Consider the following 21,930-nt stretch of genomic DNA (forward strand, 5'->3'; position numbering starts at 1 on the left):
AATGAGTGATAGGGGGAAACTGGAACTAAATAAGAAAAACAAGGAGGGCAATTAAGCAAATTTGCAAACAAACTGATAAAATTAAAGTCTCTTGATAATATGCTATTAAATGCAAGCACCTTCCTGAAAGACATATTCCAGACAACTTCAATTCATTCTCTTTGGAATGTCAGTTTCATGCTGTAGATGCTAAATACTATCATGTGATATATAGATGAACAGATGATTTGAAGCAGTTATCTCTTCTGCCCTGCATTCTATTAATCAGTAAAGTAACTGTGTGCTCTCTAGGATCAGGGGTTGGAATGTTTTTAATCACAATGTGAAATCCCTTCCTGGCCTCACTAAGAAAAAAAAATCTATTTTCCAAACAAGATGGTTCAGAGGTAGCAAATGGGAAAGCTGAAACAATAGATCCTAGTGCAGACCTTCCTCATGCTCTATGCTTCTTGCTCTGGCATCAAAGTACAGAAGCATGCACAGACTGCCCACCACCACCACATGCTTCTCACATCAACTGTGCCGTGACTCATCAACCCAACAGACGTTTCACTCATCAGTCTCCACCTGAGAGAACAAAGACTGAGGAAGAAACCAGAAAATTAAGGGCTAGACTGACAAAGGAATGTCATCTTCCGTGGTGAAAATCTCTGTGCTTACACACACAGACCTGTGTGCTTGGAGCAGCATTGCACATTATTTATATGAAAACCCAGGAAGGTAATTAAATCTCAGCACTGCAGATACAACCTGGTGAGTTTGAAGTGAGCAAAATTAGTCTTTCAGCCATGTGGTTCACTGAAATTGAATATTACAAGTGCAGTCATCAGAAATGTAATCATGTAAATTAATGCAACTGGGACCATGGTCAGGCAAATGGCTAATGAGTTTAACCTCTGACAAACACGAGGGAAGGGATTAGCAGTCAGAGCTCTGTTTAGCAAGATTAGGCCACTTAGTGTTTTCCTATGTCATCACTGACTACTGTTTGTTTTTGTACTGTGCCTCTTGTGCAAAAATTAAAAAGTCAACAAGATGTTTTTTATTAAAAGAACAGAGAGAAACTTAGTACTTCCAGTGGGGTTGACTGATAGTAATGCAGAGAAGAGAGAGTTGCTGATTGTAAAGAAGTCCTTCTAGTAAAATCCATAGCAAACCTGGATCTCCAATCTGATCCCAAAGCAGAACCTGAAACAAAAACCACAAATTGTATGTGGAAAATTAGATGATTTCTCCCCACAGCATACTGAGTGGAAAGCACTGCCACAGTCATTAACACAGGAGAAGAAACAAATAAGGTAAAAGTCTTACACAAAATAGTCAGCTGTTCCCTTTGCAGCCTACTTCTCACATTCTTTTCCTGGATGTTTCTTTATCTTTCAAACATCTTGAATAAAAAGTGAAGTCTGGAAAAGAAAAAAAATGACTGTGCTTCCCATGAGGAATGGTCTCTGTGCTACAGTGTAAGAGAATTCAGAGGAATTCATGCCAAGACACAAGTAGTTTTGCCCAAGAAAAAGGCCATTTGAGGCTCTAGGCAATTAAGGAAATAACTCAGAACTGTGGCAGAGAGTGTATCATCCTTTCCTGATTTATTGTTTTATTCCTTTTAGGCACGATCAACTAAGGAGCAGCGTTGGGGAGCCCCTCTTCTCTCCAGAAATCACTCCTTGGAGGAAGAATTTGAAAGAGCAAAGGCAGCTGTTGAGGTATTATTTCATTTACTCTTTTCATTTTCAGCTAATGTTGTATGGATTTCTTAGTCATCTTGCAGCACAAGTATTGGAGAAAGTTTGAACCAGGTTATTTACAGCAGAGAAAATATACATTTCCTGGAGTTACTCATTTAAAGTAGCAGTTTCTCTCCTTTAAAAGAAAAAAATATTCTTAGCTATAAATGAAAATAAAACAGAACCAACTTTTCAAACTTGATTTTTATGGCTGCAGAAAGTGGTTCAAGAAAAATTCCCCATAAATGTAAGTACTTCCAAACTTAAAGAGTGAAGCATATTGTTCCCCAGCAACTGAATGTGTGCTATCAGTTGTTGAAGCTGTGACACAAACCAATTCTTCACAATGAAACTGGAATTCAGAACCATTGATAAAATGAATGATAACCTGCTGCAGTGGATAACTGCACCTATAGCAGTAACCATACACCAAGGCACTTTTATAATTAGTGGCAGAATGTGTAGGAGTACTCTCATTTCCTGACAAACTAATTTAGTTTTAAAAGGTGTTGGATAGTTTTCCTACTGCACTGCTATTTTTCTCACTGACTAGTACTTTTCCAGCATTAGAAATGTCTCTTGAGGGTTGTCCTATACCACTAATCCCAACTGAAATCCTGATCATGTCTACAGACAAGGTGGCATCCAGTTGTTTTAACAGAATCCAGAAAAAAAAAAAAAAGTAAAGTAGATATAAGCATTAATCTTGAGCATCATGTCTTCTCAGTGGTTCAGTTTGCAACCCTTCAAAATCCCATCACAACAGTACCAGGAAAGCTGCATCCCATCAAGGACAAAAGTTCAGGTTGAATCATATAATGTTCATTGCTGTCTACAACTACCTGAAGGGAAGTTGTAGCCAGGTGGGGGTTGGTCTCTTCTGCCAGGCAACCAGCAACAGAACAAGGAGACACAGTCTCAAGTTGTGCCGCAGGAGGTCTAGGCTGGATGTTAGGGGGAAGTTCTTCACAAAGAGAGTGCTTGGCATTGGAATGAGCTGCCCGAGGAGGTGGTGGATTCACCGTCCCTGGAGGTGTTCAAGAAAAGCCTGGATGAGGCACTTAGTGCCATAGTTTAGTTGATTGGATAGGGCTGGGTGCTAGATTGGACTGGATGACCTTGGAGTCTCTTCCAACCAGGTTGATTCTATGAATGGCCACTGAAATGAGTTTTTAGGGTAGAAAGGGTGAGGCTGTGAAACCATTCCTCTAAATGGATTATTTTTAGCATCAACTTCAGTCTCATTAATCTCCAAACATCTAGAACACTTTAGGGATATTTTAGTTTAAGATTTAATTTTTAATGTCTGTATTTTAATACTCGTCTAACTCAGGTTTTATACCGTTGTAATTCCAGTGTTGATGAACTATTCAAGATCAATTCTGGTTGATTACAAACAAAATTAGGTCTAAACCATTTGCTGCCTTCTGTCTAGAAAAAGATTTTTTCCATTTAAGGAATTAATTTGATTTGTAAGGGTTCTTTCATTATATGTTCATTATATATTATAGGAGACTGCATAATTTCTGTCATGATTTCTTAGGCTCTTACTGTGGACAAAAAACATAGTATCAGCATACAAGGCTAAAATGGGCTGTTAAACTGGCTGTTTCATAAACTGTACACTGAATGCATTCCTCTTGTCTTTTCTGAGAGCATTGCTTCTACTGATCAAAGAGATTCTTTATAAACAACTGCTGGTGATGCACAAGGGATTTTTTGATGTCACACATCACACACATTTGCTCCTGCCAGGAAAGGAGAGACTTACTTTGAAATGCCTCTTCTTAAAATGCTCTAGATGTTCCTGGCTGCACTGCAGAATGGTCCTTAAGGTGGGTCCTGGTCTGCTGTAATCTGTGCCTTCGACAGAAGGAACATGCTGATGAACATCTCTGCATTATGGGTAGTGGTTAAACAAAACATGTCAGTACTCATGCAGTTGCCAGAAACTTTGTGTGAAGGGCAGTTCCCAGGCAGTCAGTAAAAAGAAAAATGAGTTGAGGCCAACAACAGATTACAAGACACTATTGAATTACTTTATGGAGTAAAAAAAACCCTGCATGTTAAAAGTTGATTCTGAAGTAATAAAGACAGATTGTTAAAGTGCTTTAATGTAGTCTTAAAACAGCTATTAAAACGAATCTAATTAAATGTTTCCCTAACTGTATAGCTGGCATTCTTAAGGTATTCTTTCTGCTTAAAATAGAAACTTGGACCAGGTAGTTAAAATGTAAAGGAAAGGATTCTTCGAGACCTTACAGAGCAGTTATTTTCATTTGCATATGAAAAGAGATGAATCTTCATCCCAGCTAAAATGAAGTGGTAAGAAAGCTAGAGTGATTGAAAGAAATTGCAGCCCATCTCAGAAAGATTAGTGCTTTCTTAAGCAGAGAACAAATACAGTTCAAAAACTCATTTTTTTAGGCTGTGGATGTTTCTGTAATATTCTTCAGTTGGGGAAGCTCCAAGTGGTAAGATTAGCCACAAAACTGGTCAAGAAAAGGAAGCAAATCTCAGGTTCCTTGTGGCCTAGTTTGAAAGGAATTAATTAACAATTCAGTAAATGAAGACACCAAACTTTATCCTCTACCCAGCATTCACTTTAAAGCTTTGGGAATGGCTTTAAGATGTCAAACTTCGAGATTAATGAAGATCTGTGAGGTAATTCTTTCTTAAGAAGGTTTAAAGATGCCTATGCCATTGGGGAATCTTTAAAGAATAAAGAAGTAAGTAAATTAGCCTGTTTTACTATGGAGGGTCCAGTTTGCAGTGATTGGGTGCTTGCAGACTTCTCTATGCTTTCTGTCATTCTGGAAACTGGATTTGATTTTTGCCTCATCCCTTTGCTGTACAGTGAAGTACAAACGTTCCAAGTGCCATACCCACTGTGTTTTAATGAACTCTCTTAATAATTAGCTGTGTTTAGCCAAAATTGACTCTTTTGAATCTATTTGTGAAAAGCCAGCATGGGGATTCAGTTCCATCCTGTACCTATATTCAATTAAAACAACTGTTTCATCATCCACCTTCCTATTGGTAATGAGCCAAAATGAATTAGAATTAAACCAATAAAGTGCAACATTTTTCAATTGAGAACTGTCTCAGAAATAGGAAATAAAATCAGGTTTGGTATTTTTCCACATTTCCCTGAAGTGGAGATTAAATCACAGATGCCACACTGGTTTTTGAGATTATGCAAAAGAAATGTTGAGTTGTTTTTTCTCACCATCATTTTATTTGCAACACCATGTCACATGAGCCATCTGCTGTATAATATAGTTATGAAGTATCAGAACATATTACAGCTAAATTATGTGACAATAGTGGGAAGAAAATGGTATTAGTTTATTCTACCATAGGAAAACAGTCCAGAACCCTCAGCTCTGTGGTTCCCTTGAATGTCTCACTGCTTTAGCATCCACTTTGGAAATACCTAAGACTCCCTAAACCATGTTTTAAATGGGAATCTAGGATCTTGAGTCATCCAGAGCCATTTTGTATAGTACTTTCCCAAATGACAGGGGGAATTATTTGCCTTGATATATATTTTTTTTACTCTAAACTTCACTAAAAAGGCAGATTTCAAACTTTGAGAAGATATCAGTTAAGGAGATCTTATATAATTAGCATATAAGTTTAACTTGCTGTGTCTTTCACATTGAAGAGCATGTTGATGCAGCAATTGAAAGAAAAAAGTACAGAACTTATGCATTGGTCAAAAGGGAAGATTGAAAATTGATATTTAGCAGTGCAGAACAGGAAAAAATCTATTCCAAAATGTCCAGAAGGAACATTTCCACTCATTTACCTTATCCTGAATCTCAAAATTACTTCTGGTAAAAAGGTGGTCAAGTAATTTTTTCTTCAATGAAGCACAGATTTACACTGGCTGCAAACCAGCTGATGGAGTCATCTGTTGAACGGGACAGTGTAAGGGATTCAAGTGCCTCTGGTCATAGCTGATAAAAGAGGGAGTGATCTGATTCATTAGCTTGGCCTTTTCAAACCCTAACCAGCATTTCAGCACAATCTCATAACTCCTTAGGAGACTGTATTTCCTTCAAATTTGGAATGAAAGCAAATTTTGCACACTCAGAAGTTGTTGTGTGACAGAGCTGTCAAGTTCTGTGTGCACCTATTACAAAGAGTGAAATCTCCTCTCCAGGAGTGTACGAGACACATTCATTCCCTAGTCTGCAGACAACCATAGCAAGTATCTTCACAGATCCAATAATTGCACAATTCAGACAATTCTGGGTCTCTGGGGAGAAAGTTCTGGATACCAAGAGGGACGTGCTAGAGAGCCACAGAGAACTGCTTGTTAGATCTCTAGAGAGGCAATGTACCTTGCCACTTGTAAAGAGCCTAATCATGTACAGCAGCCACATCTACCGTGACCAACTGCCAGTCCTCTTAATCCTTCATACCCAGTCTCCAATAGTCTCATTATTGACTCATTCTAGAAAAGGTAACACTCTGTGCTTTCCTTTTACCAAGTACCTAAGGAGGGTTGTAGGAAGCCATGCAAACTAAGCTCTACTTTTCCAAATCATGCCTTGAACAGCACTGTTGTCAGACTTGTAGTGAAGGTTCAGATAGAACTATCTGGACTAGTATATAAAGCCTTCTACTAATTTTGGTTAGTAGTTCGTTATCAAACAGTTCTGCTAACCCCCAGCAGAACTATTTGTGCTGGGTTCTTTCGACAAAAGCTGAGAAACTCTGCCCTCATTAGTGTCAGTTCCCTTAAGTCCTGGGCATAATCATATAGGAACTGGAGAACTTCACAGTGGATTAGAGTACTAAGCATATATGGAACTGCTTTTTGGGGCTTATGACTAATGTGTGGAGGCTGAAAAAATAGCACCTTAACTTGGAATCTCCCCTCCTTTTTTAATCCTATTTCTGTGTCTTGGAATAATTTTCTAGTAGACACAGTGCTTCCCTCCTTCTGATCATTACAGATGCTAAATCTCATTCTTGTTTCATTATTTCTGTTTTCCTTTATATGTACTTTTCCCTCACCTTTGCACTGAATGTTAATCTCACTGCACAATTTAATAATCTCTTACAGACTCCTCTCATATAACATTAGGATTTGTCCACGATGGCAAAAAGCCCCATTTGTATTAATTCTCCTCTGCAAACATCCTCTGCCTGAGCTTTGCCATTACTCTTTTACATAATTGAAACTGATGCTGAAATACCAAAGTGGGATGCTTGTTCTCTTTAAAACTCTTTTATCTGCTGTTATTCTTTAGCATGTTTGCTTAGTTGATTTGTTTGTTTGTTTTGTTTAGGGTTTGGGGCTTTTTTTCCCTGGGCCAGACATTAGCAGCATTAATTTCCTTCTAATTTTATGCACAAATTTGCTGTTAGCATCAATAAGATGAAGTGTAAGCTGCTGCAAATCCTGCTTCACACAGAACATACGCTGCCTCTGAGATAAAGAGTTTTCTGTTGACACAAAATGCACTTCAGTATAAGAGATTAAATTTAATTATATGGAATTCCAAATAGGAGCTGTAGTATTTCAGTCAGTATGATTATTAATAGAATTAATTTGCTCAGCAAAATTGCTGGACTCAGACCACTGGCAGAAACAAAAATTAAAAGCTTATCCGGTTCTGTTGTTAATTTTCTTCCCTTTCCCCCTCTTTTTCTTTTAGTCAGACACAGAGTTTTGGGATAAAATGCAAGCAGAATGGGAAGAAATGGCTCGCAGGAACTGGATTTCAGAGAACCAGGAAGCACCAGGACATGTCACAATTTCAACCATTGAGAAGGTAACACAAAGTTTTTAATACAGTACATCCTTCCTGTGAATCTGTGAGATGAGCCTCAGCTGTTCAAGGGAATCCATAAAAACACTCTGGACATGGAAGCTAACTTTATCCAAAAGAGATCATCCTCTGTAACTGTTTGTGGGTGGGGTAGATTGAAAAGCCCTTACCACAGTGAGATACATCTGGACTTGCATGCTGCCAAATGAGGCAAACTGCTGGATTCTGGGCACTTTTGAAGACAGGCACTTAAGGAAGGGCACCAAATTAAAATATCTAGGCCGGTACATTTAAACACTGCTGAAGATAGAACTGCTAGAGATTGTCATAGAATCATAGAATCAACCAGGTTGGAAGAGACCTCCAAGACCATCCAGGCCAACCTATCCCCCAGCCCTAGCCAGTCAACTAGACCATGGCACTAAGTGCCTCAGCCAGGCTTTTCTTGAACACCTCCAGGGACGGTGCCTCCACCACCTCCTCGGGCAGCCCATTCCAATGCCAATCACTCTCTCTGTGAAGAACTTCCTCCTAACATCCAGCCTATACTTTCCCCGGCACAACTTGAGACTGTGTCCCCTTGTCTCTCTCTTCTCCATTCCCTCCATTGTATATTTTGCTTTATGTAGCTGATATTAGCATAGAGCCTTTATACTGCAGTGACAGAAAAAAAAATAAAGGAAATTCTAATATAAACTCTTGCAAAACTGTTCTGTGTCTTGAAGGTTAACTGAAGATTTCAGAGCATCAACAGACATCAGGTTACAAGCACTGTAGGGAGTGAAGTGCTTGATGTGTGCTCTTTACCCTCAAATTGGATGTTACAGGCTCACACTAGGTTCAGTTCTGCTATTATCACAGGCAGTGTTGTGTTGTTGCCATTTTCTTTGAAGGGAGCAGGAGGGCTCAACATGAATACCAGTAAATATCACTTCAGAATTAAAGTAAAAATAAAGACAGCAGAACTATGAATGTCCAGCAACCCTAACTTTTTAACACTTCTCATTGAAATTGCATAGGGGAGCTCATAGGCTTTTCATAGAAACATAGGATGTTTACATCCAGTTGGAAAACAGAGCCATTTTAATCTTACAGTCACCATTCCTTGCTGCAGTGCTTCATCATGGCTCCATTATCTCTCTTCTGCAGGGTTATTATTTCCATACTGAGAATCCCTTCAAAGACTGGCCTGGTGCTTTTGAGGAAGGACTGAAAAAAATGAAAGAAGGTGACCTGCCAGTTACAATCTTATACCTGGAGGCTGCTATTTTACAGGAACCCAACGATGCAGAGGTATTCACTTGTGCTTTTTACTGATAAAGGAAAAGGGAACTCCCTTTAGCATGCAGTGATGGAATGATTTGAAAGCCCAAACCTTTATTAGTCATAACTGACTGAAACAGATTGAATGCTGACGGCAGTTTTGGAATAGTCTATGCCTTGAAATAGATAAAGGTGACCTCTTCATGAGAGGAAGTTTCTGAAATTATATCATTTTCAAATTGTCCTTTCAAAGCATTCAGAAGAGAGGATATTTTGATTTTCCCCCCTCCCCCCTTATTTTCCTAATGTTTTCAAACTATCTTTAAAATGCTATTGAAAAAAATGCTGGTTTGCATTTAACAAGAGTGTTGGCAAATATTTTAAAGTTATATCCATTTCTGCAGTGTTGATGGTTTCAGTGAGCATATATTTAAAGTCTCTTTTCTGCAAAACATGAACAATATGTACAGTGTAAGTATCTAGGTTTCTTTGAATCTATCACTGCATTAAATTAAGTAGCAGGATTACAAAAAACAGAGACCCCAGCCCCTCCAGAATCCCTTAAACCTCTGCAACTTAATTGCTTTTCACTGTTTTCCATACAATTCTAGCAATGTTTAAAATGTGCAGTAACTCAATTTTAAGCAAACAGCATTTGACCACACACTGACAGAACATCTTCACATTTATGGACACAAAGATGTTCAAAACTGCATTGATTTGTGCTGTTGGTATGCATGTAGCATAGCAAAATCTGTAGTCAGTGCCAGAGAGAACTATTTTTATTTACCCTGCTGCTTAACAGTGCTATTAGTTGTAACTCTGCTTGCAGTTTGTATGCGTATATAACAAAGTAACACCATGATGATTATTTTTGCAGGCCTGGCAGTTCCTGGGCATAGCACAGGCTGAGAATGAAAATGAGCAGGCAGCCATTGTCGCCCTCCAAAGGTAGATTAAGATAATTGCTAAGTAAGATGTCTAATGAGGATTAGGTAATGGTGGTCTAGATGTATTTAATGTTATACCTACCTTGTAAGATGAAGCATTTATTTAAACAAAGTAAACTACTGACATAGATATAGAAATCGTCTCAATGATTTCAGGCAAATGAGTAGTGATGAATATTTCTGCTCTATTAATTCAGTTCAATATTTAATCTAATAATTCAAGTAATTGAAAAAAATATATGAAAAGTTAAATGGCCTGATAAACATGAATTAGGCATAATGCAAATAAAGTGCCTTCTTGGTATTCCAGCTGCTTTGCATATTTTCTGTAGTCTGTCCTTTAATGAAGAGGTTTTCTTAATTGCATCAAGCTCCCTTCAGCTGCTGAATACTGAATTGACAGTATTTCTAGGTTGATGGAGATATGAAGATCATGGTATGCTTGTGTGTGAGATGTCAGCCCCAAAACATCACCATTATTATTACCTTTCTGTAGTAGGTTTTCATGTTTTCATTTGAAGCAGCTATCCTCTCCATATGCAATTGCATCAGCAATGTTAACCCCCAGGTCGTTCCACCTAAGGATACTCTCACATGCTTGTATGTAACTTCTTAGCTTACCTGGATAGAAACTCAAGGGGTTGCCTGATTTGGAGCTTTCTCATCCCCACAGTTTTGAAACAAGTAACAGTGATGTTCTCAAAATAGGTTAGGTTCTGTTTTCAGTTAATAGCATGTAACTGCAGAAAGACTGCTCCAGTTGACTGGCTCCGGCTTTATCAAAGGAAAACATAATTAAGGATGCATGAGAAGATTCATAGGGATGGAAGAAATTTTGTTTTAAAGTACTTTTTTTGTATAGCTGCAAACTATCTTAAAATGGTTGCCTGAATTTATGTAACCTCTTTGTTTACTAGAGGAATACTATAAAAAAAAATGCTCTTCCAACATTTACTCATAACCAGAAGGATGAAAGCAAATCTTATTAGGAAGAAGTTCTTTACAGTGAGGGTGGTGAAACACTGGAACAGGTTGCCCAGGGAGGTCGTGGGTGCTCCCTCCCTAGAGGTGTTCAAAGCTAAGATGGATGAGGCCTTGAGCAACCTGTTCTAGTGGGAGGTGTCCCTGTCTATGGCAGGGGGTTGGAACTGGATGATTGTTGAGGTCCCTTTCAACCTAAACCATTCTGTGATTCTGTGATCTCTATACATGAGTGTGCACAGCAATGTACATGCCTATGTGTCTGTACACACACATAAAATGCACTTTGCACAGAAAAATAAGCCAAAGCCCCTCCTTTAAAAGTATTATTGAGTAGAACTTAACTTGGATGAGTGATTTTTACTGTTTTGTTTTGGTTCTTTTAGCAGAGATTATGTTGGTAGAATTGTGTTTGGCTAAAAAAAATACCTCACTATCTTTTTATTTTCTGTCTCAGGTGCTTGGAACTACAACCAAACAACCTAAAAGCTCTGATGGCCCTGGCTGTAAGCTATACTAACACTGGCCACCAACAGGAAGCCTATCAAGCTCTAAGAAACTGGATAAAGCAAAATCCAAAATACAAGTACATAGCAAAAAGCAAAAAAGGGTCCCCAGCACTTACAAGGAGAATGTCTAAGACATCAGATGAAAGGTAAATGTAGTGGAAATCCTGGTGGTGGAAATTTTAATGATGTCATTGGAAATGGTGGTGTATGCAGTGCCCCCTTACTTTGTAGAAGTCCAGCCTGTTCCCTGTGATGGAAGACTCAATGTTTCTAGTGGCAGGAGTGGAAAGCCAACAGAGGACATTCGGTTTGATGACTCAAGGCTGTATCTTATGTCATCCCTGGAAGCCAAAAACTAAACTAAAAACCCCCAAACAAACCCAGACAAACCTAGAGATTCTTCCTTCCAGCTCCCATCACTTTCTTCTAACCCTGCCTGCTGCCTCTGTATTCCCACATCTTGCATCTTCACTCTTCAGCTGCTTTGAACTCCATAACAGACCTGCATCCTGCTCTACCAGCACGTGTTCTTCCTACTGTTGCAACCAACCCATCAGATCCAGGAATGGTAGCCGTTTTGCACTGGGACGTGGCTTCAGTTCACTGAAAATATTGGGAGGTAGCATCTGCTGATTTAAAGGCCATTCTGGTTCCAGCCAAAGAGACAGTGTAGTCATTTCATCTGACTTCAGCCTAGTATCCTGTAAAGGGAGCTGGCAACCATTTTACATAACCAAAAAATTCCTGAGTTGGCAGCCCTCTGTCATGATTTCATGAAGTCAGTAAATAAGAACCTCTGAACTGGGAGAGACACAAAAAACCCCACAATAGAGGCATAAACGTGATTGACAGAAATAAAAGGCTAGGGCTATCTCACTGCTTGTTATTTTGAAGACAAACCTTATGTTTTATTTGATGCTTTAATGTTTTACCCTCAGCTAACAAGCCCTGGATTGACAAGATAATTTAGCATCAGCAGAAATAAAATATGCAAGTTCTACTTAATTGATAAGTGTTTTATTCTGCTTTGGCTTCACCCTCCTGATATCTGGTGTGGTCAGTGCAAAGGTTTAACAAAGCCTACATGGGCTACCTAAGTCTTAAATTTTAGTATCTTTTCTCAGAGGTCTTGGCTAGTCACTTGATCTATTCTCCTAAGAATGACTATTTTTGCCAGTGAAGGACATTTTAAATCTGAGAAACTTACCAATTTTAACAGTTTTAATAAGCCTTCATGTTACCTCACTTGGTTCATAGCTGTACTTTGACTTTGTAGAATTATAGAACAGTTCAGCTTGGAGAAGATTTTTAAGATCATGAAGTTCAAATACAGAAAACAGTACAAGTCCACCATTAAACCACATCAGTGAGCACCACATCTACACTCCTTTTAAATATCTCCAGAGATGGTGACTCTACCACTTCCCTGGGCAGCCTGTTCCAGGGCTTCACAACCCTTTCTGTGAAGTTTTTCCTAATGTGCAACCTAAAGCTCCCCTAGTACAGCTTGAGGTCATTTCCCCTTATTCTATCACTTGCTATGTGGGAGAAGAAACCAATACCCCCATACCTTGCTCCAACCTTCTCCCAGGTAGTTGTAGAACAGTAAGGTCTCCCCTCAGCTGACTTTTCTCCAGGCTAAACAACCCTAGTTGCCTCAGCCACTCCTCAAAGGACTTGTTTTCTTCACTGTGCAGGTGAACTTTATTATACAGGTGACATTTTTCATTCCAGACACAAGTTTACAGCAGCACCTGAAAAGTGAATCTCTGCCACGAAGAAGCTTAATTCCAAGTTTTATGACAGATCCACTACAAGAGGTTTCATTTCCAGCCATGTGAGCAGTGATATTTGTAAAGAACCTTAAGAGGGAACTTTAATTTATTTTTTTGCCCTTGTCTAGCTCATTGCTTGAAGAAGTCAAGGATCTGTACCTGGAGGCTGCTCACCAGAATGGTGACATGATCGACCCTGACTTGCAGACGGGACTTGGAGTTCTTTTTCACCTGAATGGAGAATTTAACAGAGCGATAGATGCATTTAGTGCTGCTTTAACTGTTCGGCCAGAGGTACATTTTTCATGCTTCTACATTTTTAGGAATTTAGCTTTAGAGGCCCTTTTCTTCCCTCCCACCTTGATCAGGCTGTTATTAATGAGATGTCACTTCAGCCATTAAAATTTTAATACCTGAAATAGAAATGTTAATTACGACACAGTCTCATTTAGAAGCAGATTTATACATGTCCAGTATCTACCCGTGTGCTGATTAATTGTAGTGGTTATATAAAGATGCTATAATCATGAGTCAGAACATCACAGTCTGTGTCAGTTAAGAGAAGATACTGCAGTCCTCCTTACTTTGCAAGCAAAAATGAGCTATTGTGTCCCTTTTTGACACCTACATTAGAAAACTCTTTTTCTTACCAGGACTATACATTATGGAACCGTCTTGGAGCAACCTTGGCAAATGGAGATCGAAGTGAAGAAGCTGTTGAGGCCTACACACGTGCTTTAGAAATACAACCTGGCTTCATTAGATCCAGATACAACTTAGGGATAAGCTGCATCAACCTAGGGGCATACAGGTAAGTCACAAAATAAGTAAACAAAAGAGTCCAGAATTACAGCTACAAAGTGAAAAGTCATTTTCTAGCTGGAGCTAAGAAAGAAATAAATCAGAGTATCACAGAATCACAGAATGTTAGGGGGGGTTGGAAGGCACCTCGAAAGATCATCCAATCCCTCTGCCAGAGCAGGGTCACCCACAGTAGGTCACTCAAGAACACATCCAGGTGGGTTCTGAATGTCTGCAGAGAAGGAGACTCCAAATATAGCTACATAATTTTAGTTATTTTAAAACTTTTTACAAGCTTACTAATGAAGCAGCAACACTTCTCCTACTCTACAAATTCTACACATCAGAACCACTGAATGGTTCAGGAAGCTGCTTAAGGATTTTTTTCAGCTCTAAGAGCAAGTATTCTTATACCCAGTGGGCTTGTTCTAACACATAAACATAGTCCTGTGCTTAAGAGTTTTTATAAAAGCAATATAATAACCTGTCTTTGGAAGGAAAACTTAATTCAAACTGCTTCAAGTACCTAATGCCATCAAAAACACTTTTGGTACATCCTTCAGGAATCAAGAGTGATATTCCAGAGTCCCAACTGTCATCTTAAAACAGTTGAGATGAAGGAGAGCTACAGGGCAGTTAAGACAATATGCCCCAGATGTTCAAACAGACCAAGCTCTACATTACTACAGGCTATGTCTACTTGTTTAAGGAAAACCAAGCAGGAACAACACAAAGAGATTGCTGAATCACAGTGTCAAATAACATACTTGAATCTAGCACAAAACTTTAGGAAGTTTTGCTCTAATTGTTAAGCAAATTATGTTGTTTATTTCTCTTTATGTTTCCCCTGCAGAGAGGCTGTCAGCAATTTCCTTACTGCTCTCAGTTTGCAAAGAAAAAGCAGGAATCTACAACAGGTTCCTCACCCTGCTCTATCAGGCAATATTTGGGCTGCACTTCGAATTGCTCTGTCTATGATGGACCAGCCAGAACTATTTCAAGCTGCCAATGTGGGTGATCTAGACATTCTGTTAAGAGCTTTCAATCTAGAACCGTAATAAAAGGTATTCACAAATGGGTTAAATTCTATTAGATAACAGAGAACTCTTTTATTACTCATCTCCAAATGACCACATTTTCCAAAAGATCATGGCTGTAGATCAGTAGGGGAATTCTCTTGGACATTATTCAAAAAGGAAAAGTTCAAAAGCACAAAATATTGTAAATAAATTCGAACTCAAAAGGCTTGAAATGAGCTGTGACTAATCTGACAAAGCCCTGAACTAGATGAAATAACCATTTCTGAAGAATATCCATCCTGTGCAAGCTATATCTGTCTCTACAGACACAGCTATACAAAGAAATGCACATTAAGAACAAACCTAGGTAATCGTTATTGCACATTAGAATGGCAAACAATGCATCCAGGGAGCCTGCTTAGCAGCTCATCGCTCTATGCTGACATCACTTTGCCCTACAATGTGGATTCCATATCCTTCGGTTTCTTTGTTGAAAAGTTTTCTCAAGACCCACTTTTTTCCATAGCTCTGAAAATAGATGCATGTAAAATTGATGTATTTTGGTTTGAATATATTTATTAGTTAGCAGACGAGAAATGTTTTGCTTCCAAAGGTACCTTGGTTAATTTGGGCCCAGTTCTGCGGGCTCAGAGTTGTAAACCATGTGCAATGTTAAGAGGAACATTGTACATGATGGTCTGTGGGATTAGGCCATGTACATATGGGAAGGCCAAGTGTTGCCAGCAGAAGCAGTCATTTGCACTAGAATTGCTGCTGTTCAAACCAGCTCTCCTGATCTTGGACAGGGTATGTCTGTTTCAAAGGAGTTCATAGCAGGATCTGCACCTATCTATGTACTTATGCACTTTAATCTTTCTCTCTGTAAAATAGTGCAATGCTTTTATTTTCATTGCTAGCAATGGAATGTACAGGATAGCCTTGTTGGCAACAAAGGACCAAATATCATTTCCTGAAATGTGATGAGAGGGTTTTCAATATTCTTATGTTTAAAGAAATGCAAATACAGCATAAATTGCAATATCTATTAGAGAGATTGTTCTATTATGCATCCATCAGGTACTATACACATACATGCATGTGCATGCACATACATGTTGTATGTGATCTATGTCACTGCAGAACATAGTAAGCCACAGATCTTTATTGCAAATAAAAGAAGTCTTCACAGGACTTCATGCCTGCAGCCCATGCTCAAGGGAAAACCTTCCCTGAAAAGAACTGGTCTATACAATGCTTGCAGTATTGAGATTAAGATTCGATCCTGCTGTTGCAGCAAGCAGTAGCAAAAGTCTCAGTGATGTCCATCACAGCTGATTAAATCCTAACATCACTATTTGTAGCTGATCAAAAATATAAGTATAGATGTGTGTGTGTATATCTATATATGCACATGCACAAGCCCCATGCTAATTTTCCCTGATGAGATGAATGGGGAACAGTACTGGGGGCAGTACCCTGCCACAGGATGCATGGATGGGTTCAGCTTCAGCCAAACACACTTAGCTCAAGGTGAATGCATCAATCAAAGGCAGGAATAGAAAATTTTAAGGAGATAATTTTCAGTTGCTGGTATTTTTTCTATTTTTCCTAAACAATGAAGGATGAAAAGTGCAATTAGATGCACTTTTCATGGCTGATGTGTTGATCTGTGGTCAGGAATTCAGTGTGCAGGGGAGCTATTGGAATGTGCTAGGAGTGGCACAAATAGCACATTTCCTATAAAGAGCAGTGAAAGAAAAAAATCCATCTCAATCAGCTGGATTAAAAAAAAAAAATCCAACTGTACAGATGACAGAGAAAGAAGCTTTTTGGGAATTGGACAGTTTCACCAGTACAAATAAAGTTTCTTGCAGCTGTCTGTTATTTTGAGCAACCACTTAAAGGAAAATTTCATGTAAGACGGCGTAATTACTGCATCTAATCACCAACTATAGTTTGTTAAAGAAAAATAATCAATTCTCATTAAAAAATAAAAAGCTTACCCCTCTCTCTTTCCCACAGAAGAGAGATGCTGAAACAGCTATAGAATTATTTTTGATAGTGCTTCATTAATTCATTGTTTACTTATATATTCCTATTTATCTATCAAGCATTTAATAACTGATTCCTGGCCCTTTCTCTTAAGGGCTGTTTACCAAGGACCAATTGGGAATGTCACTTTAGCTAAATGGGCTGCTGTATGCATATCTGCTGACAGCAGTTTGCTCTTTTGCTTTGACAGGGATGTGTGATGACAGCTCTTTATTGATAAGGCAAGAGCAGAAGGCGCAGTGCAATTGAATCTGGAAGGTGATAAGAGAGAAGAGAGGCAGCTTTGAGAAGAGGCTGTAAAGCAAAGGCATAAGTGCTTAGATTTTGCTTGATGCCCTGCCATCACACAAGTTCTAGAATATCCTTCGTGATGTGGTGTAAGATAATCAGTGCTTATCCAGGGGAATGAGCTGTTCAGCTTTATTTTTATACCTTTCAAATCAAAAACCCCCCAAAACCTATCTCCTTGACTTCTCAGAGTCAGAATGACAAGGGTCATTTGGTACAGACAGCAGTTCACTAAACCTCCTCCAGCACATGGAGTAACAATAATTCTGCTAGGAAAGCCTAATAACTTCTAGCCTTCCCCAGAAGAACCAAGTAGGTCATTTTTTATTTATCCTGGGATGCACTGCTCAAAACTGCATTCATCTGCTGATAGGTGTCCACACCCAGGGAACCAGTACAAGGACAGTTGTATGTGTAAGCCTTCAGACAAATCACCAGGGCTGAACTCTGCTTCCCAAGGGCATACTCAGGCCCCCAGCTCACCCCAAGTGCTGCAGTTCTCTTGCACTGGATACAGGCTGCAAAGCCTGTCCAAACAGTGTGCACACTCTTAGAGCTTACCCTAGCTGTTGTCTCCTGATTTAGAGATCCTATGGCCAGCTAACCACATGCCACTACCAGAGACACTGCATGAGTTAAAAACTAAAGCAGACAGAGTTGCATATCTTGGAGTAAGGGGCATATGTCCTCATACTAAACATAAGTTCTGGCCTGGTCTGTGTGGGAGACTAGCCAGTGACTGAGCTCACCTCACTCTAAACAGGTCCAGCTCAGCAACTCTTGGAGCTTCTGGGGACTTTTCAGTATCTTGGGCTTTATCTCCCTTAGCCCCCACTGCCAAGCACTGTCAGTGCAGATGACAGGAATACATACAGCTTTGATCTGACCTCCTCATGGCGTTAGATATTCAGTGGTAAGCACACACATTTGCCTGAAAGAGCAAGAGGAAACATGTGAGAAGGCTGTGGCATATTAGCACTCTGAAGAAGAAAGCCATCTACTCATTCTTCTAACCAAACATGAGGTAGGATAAATAAGGTTGCTGCTGAACAGCAGCAGATTGAGCCTGAGAGTGATAGACAGGAAAGCTGGGTCCTGCTCTCAGTGCTCCCTGTGAGCTCAACCAGCCCAAAACCTCCTGCCATCTCTGACTTGCCCAGGTGTGCAAGGAAGATGGGCAAGTAACAAACACTGCAGGGCTGCACGGGTGAGGTCAGCACTTGTGTGAAGTGAAAGGTAATGCACAAACACAAAGTTGCTCAGATCTAAGTGACAAAGTGGCTTCATGCAGGGACTGGCAATTTCAGCAGAGGAGACTCTGAGGCATTTCAGGATAACAGCTGAACAGCAGCTGTGGGGTGATGCCAAATTAAAGTGATGCAATGGTTTATCATCATCATCTCCCACCAGTTTCCCACTCTTGTTACTCCTCTCTTTCTCCAGAGATGATTTATCACTGCCAGGTAATTAATTCCAAATTTTTCAATCTTTCTTCTATTTTGTATTTCCTGTGATTTAAAACTGTTTTCCTAACCCCAGCTTGTGACTGACCCTCTCCTCTGCAAAGCTTTATGAATATTTACAGCCTGCAAGTCTGATCCATCAAGCTGCTAAACACAAAGTCTTTGCAAGAGAAGAGTGCCCAGCACTTTGCAGGATTAGCTCATGTGCATGCATTCAGCGATGGGACGAGGGCTGGCCTTTGATGCTGCTGCACATGCTGAGCAGGCACTGAAATCAAAGTGACTCTTCGCGGAGCGAAGCCTTGCAGTGAAAGCAAGGGGCTAACTTCTGGCTGATCTCTTTAAGCTATGAGGAGTCTAGAAATCTTGTTGCAATAGACTGCTTTATGTGGGTTTGAAGAATCAATGTACCCTTAGGTAAACACATACACATATCTGTATCTAAGGGTATCTTATGATCTGATAAATCACAGCACTTGTAAAAACACTGAGGGGGAGGTTCAAATGACACAGAGCCTCACGTGACAAGATTGCATGCAACTATGTTAACAACCACACTGCAATATTAACACAAAGCATGCAGCTATACTACTTGAGTATATGTTTACAGAATGCATGCAGAAGGCCCACACATAGGGTATTTTTAATCTATTGATTGGTATCTTCTATGGGATGTTTTCAGAGTACTTTGCATCTGCCAAACTCACAGCCGAGTTGCTCATGTTACTTGGAACAAGTTAGACCCAAATGCAGAGCCCTTTTTAACTCTCATCCTTAGAAATCACTTTGTGTTGTGGATTTCATGTTTGCTTCAAGTGTTTAATTAAGGACAAACTGCAGTAACAGCTTAAGAATTAAAAAGCTAAATGTGCGCAGCTTCCATATTTTCTTCTATTCTAAGCCAGAGAGCATCAAACCAGAGAAAAAGATTCCCAGAACCAGTGAAAATATTGTTCACACATACTCACTAACTCTGAAGGCAGCTTGGTAGGTGACTGACCTATTTGAAACAGGTAGATGTAAACCTTCGCAGGATCTGAGTACCTGCTGCATCTACTGATTTCAGCTGCAGACGCTGAAGTCAGCTGAAAGCTCAGATCATCAAATTAAGCATGAAGAACTAATGAGCCAATTTATGGAACTTGTGCCTGTCAGGTGAAACAGAGAATCTTGACAAGAGATGAGCCAAGTGATCCTGGGAACATCTGTAGAGCATGGGCCCCTGTAACACAAAAGCCACCATGACAGAAATCATAATTGATACAATTCCTGGCAGCTGCAGAGGCAAAGCAGGAGGCCTAAAATCATTGCCTGTTGGAGCCAGTGACAACGAGAGTGAAACACAAATTGTTTGTAGATCTCTTTTGCCCAAACATGCACCTGCAAGATGAGACATTAGTTACTTCATGAATAACCTGCACGGCTGAAAATAACAATTTCTGGTCACCAGTGTTGTCAGCTTAGCAGTCTGTACAGTGAATCTATGTCCTAAGTGTTTCTAAATTACCAATACTGAGTATTCACTGATAACAGTGATAGACAAAATGCACAGCACGTTGTGAAATATACATGGTGGGTATGCAATACTCTATTATCTGTTGTTCAAACCTCACCTAGGCTTGCGATCAGATTCCTTCATTGTAGTTCTACAGGGTTTGGACTAGATGAAATAAATCAGCAAAAAGGAGTGCCATGCATGAAGAGATCACTGACACTTTGAACAAGCACTGGCAAAATGAAAGACAAGCATGTCACAGAATCCACCGGAAGTTACAGAGCCTTAGCTCAAAGCAACAGGTATTAGGCATGGGAAAGACAGAAGGAATCTAAATTCTCCTAAAATTAGGTGTACCTTTGCCAATGCCTGCACATGTGACAGCCCATTGAGCAAGCTTGCATGGTCAAGACTTAAATGTGCTTTGATCTTTCTTCCCCCCTCTTCCACATTTATAGAATGCCACTGGCCATCGGCTAAGCCCTTAATTTAAATAGCCTTTTTACTACCAGTAACCTGTTGTAAATTCAGGAAGAGAAAAAAGAATCAAACCATTTATAAATATATTTTCTATATCAGAGTCTAACATATCTAGAGTAAAACAAAACGCTATGGTTTTGAGCGGCATTCTGCGCGGCTGCTTCCATATGCTGTCAACTGTTTGAAAACCTTTGCAATCTTGCATCAGTTCTTTTGGCTTTATTTTTAAGCCAACCTACAGGGAAGAAGAGTCGATAGGGCTGGCAGATACTTTCGCCTGAGGCACCTGAAGAGCCTTGCTGCCGCGCAGACTTGCATCGCTCACTTAACTCGGTGAGTTGATGGTGAAGCGTGGGTGCAAGGCTTCGCAGGGAGGTGGGCGGTGGGAGTTCAGCCCTACACCTGAATGTTTACATTTCCCTTACAAAGGTTCATATGGACCCAGACTGAGAATCCAAGTGTGAGTACATATGGAGTAAAAAGATTAGTTTCTTACTACAGGTAACTTTGCCTCTGTAATACTTAGTGCATTATCAGCTGTGTATAAAATTAAACACAGACCTGTAGTTTACTGATGCTTTAATTTGATGTTTTCCTTGCACTGCTGTTGAAAATAATCAACTTCCTCAGAAATGAGCGATGTGCATATTGGATGTGTTAACTTTACATAGATTACTATTTGCAGAGCACCACATTTAATGTAGTATTTTTGTACTGTAATGGAAGCATGCCTTCCTTGGGTTCTTTTCCACATATTAAATTGTATTTATTTACCTGTATTTATAACTGTGCAATTTTTAACTATGTTTTAAAAATAAACTTTGTCTGTGGCTTCAAATATTTCAAAACCTCTTTTCAGTTTTGAAATGGTTCTTGACTATAACTACATGAACTGAAAGGAAGAACCTACTTCTCCAAGTGAAATAAAGTGTTGCTTTTTTTTTAATGGGGTCTTCTATCCTCTTGCTTACGAGGTGAACATGCTCCTCTGCTTAAAAACAAAGCCCAGGGGATGCTTTTTTCATTACCATTTTCCACACAATTCACTGTTACTCTGAGGCAGAGCTATTGTTATAATTTATTTTATCTCAGTATGTTGGTCAATTGTACTTACAACTGGAATTTATACTAGCTCAGTTCAGGCCCAAAGGACTATGCACTGTATATGAGGAAAAAAAAAATAGATCAGATTTTTTTCTGGTGATCATGCAACTGCATCCCTCTAAACCAGTGATATTACAACAGTAGTAATATTACAACACAATTGTTCTAAAATAACAAAGCCAGCTTTCAGTGATTGAAATCATTACTCAAGCAACTTCCCATAAAGTCACATAA

The 21,930-nt window shown here is 39.4% G+C and overlaps 1 protein-coding gene across 6 annotated transcripts in view; it reads left to right on the forward strand.

Annotated features, from left to right (window-relative positions):
* PEX5L (peroxisomal biogenesis factor 5 like) overlaps positions 1-21,440 on the forward strand; it is a 122,529-nt gene extending 101,089 nt beyond the window's left edge. For all 6 annotated transcript variants that reach the window (XM_064165643.1, XM_064165645.1, XM_064165644.1 and 3 more), the window contains 8 exons: positions 1,614-1,709; positions 7,403-7,519; positions 8,666-8,809; positions 9,660-9,730; positions 11,168-11,365; positions 13,123-13,288; positions 13,648-13,805; positions 14,649-21,440. In XM_064165643.1, coding sequence (XP_064021713.1) covers positions 1,614-1,709; positions 7,403-7,519; positions 8,666-8,809; positions 9,660-9,730; positions 11,168-11,365; positions 13,123-13,288; positions 13,648-13,805; positions 14,649-14,853 — 1,155 coding nt within the window. In that variant the 3' untranslated portion in view covers positions 14,854-21,440. The remainder of the gene's footprint in view (positions 1-1,613; positions 1,710-7,402; positions 7,520-8,665; positions 8,810-9,659; positions 9,731-11,167; positions 11,366-13,122; positions 13,289-13,647; positions 13,806-14,648) is intronic.
* Positions 21,441-21,930: the final 490 nt, after the last annotated feature.

Source organism: Pogoniulus pusillus, chromosome 26, assembly GCF_015220805.1.
Source record: "Pogoniulus pusillus isolate bPogPus1 chromosome 26, bPogPus1.pri, whole genome shotgun sequence".
Classification (NCBI taxonomy): domain Eukaryota; kingdom Metazoa; phylum Chordata; class Aves; order Piciformes; family Lybiidae; genus Pogoniulus; species Pogoniulus pusillus.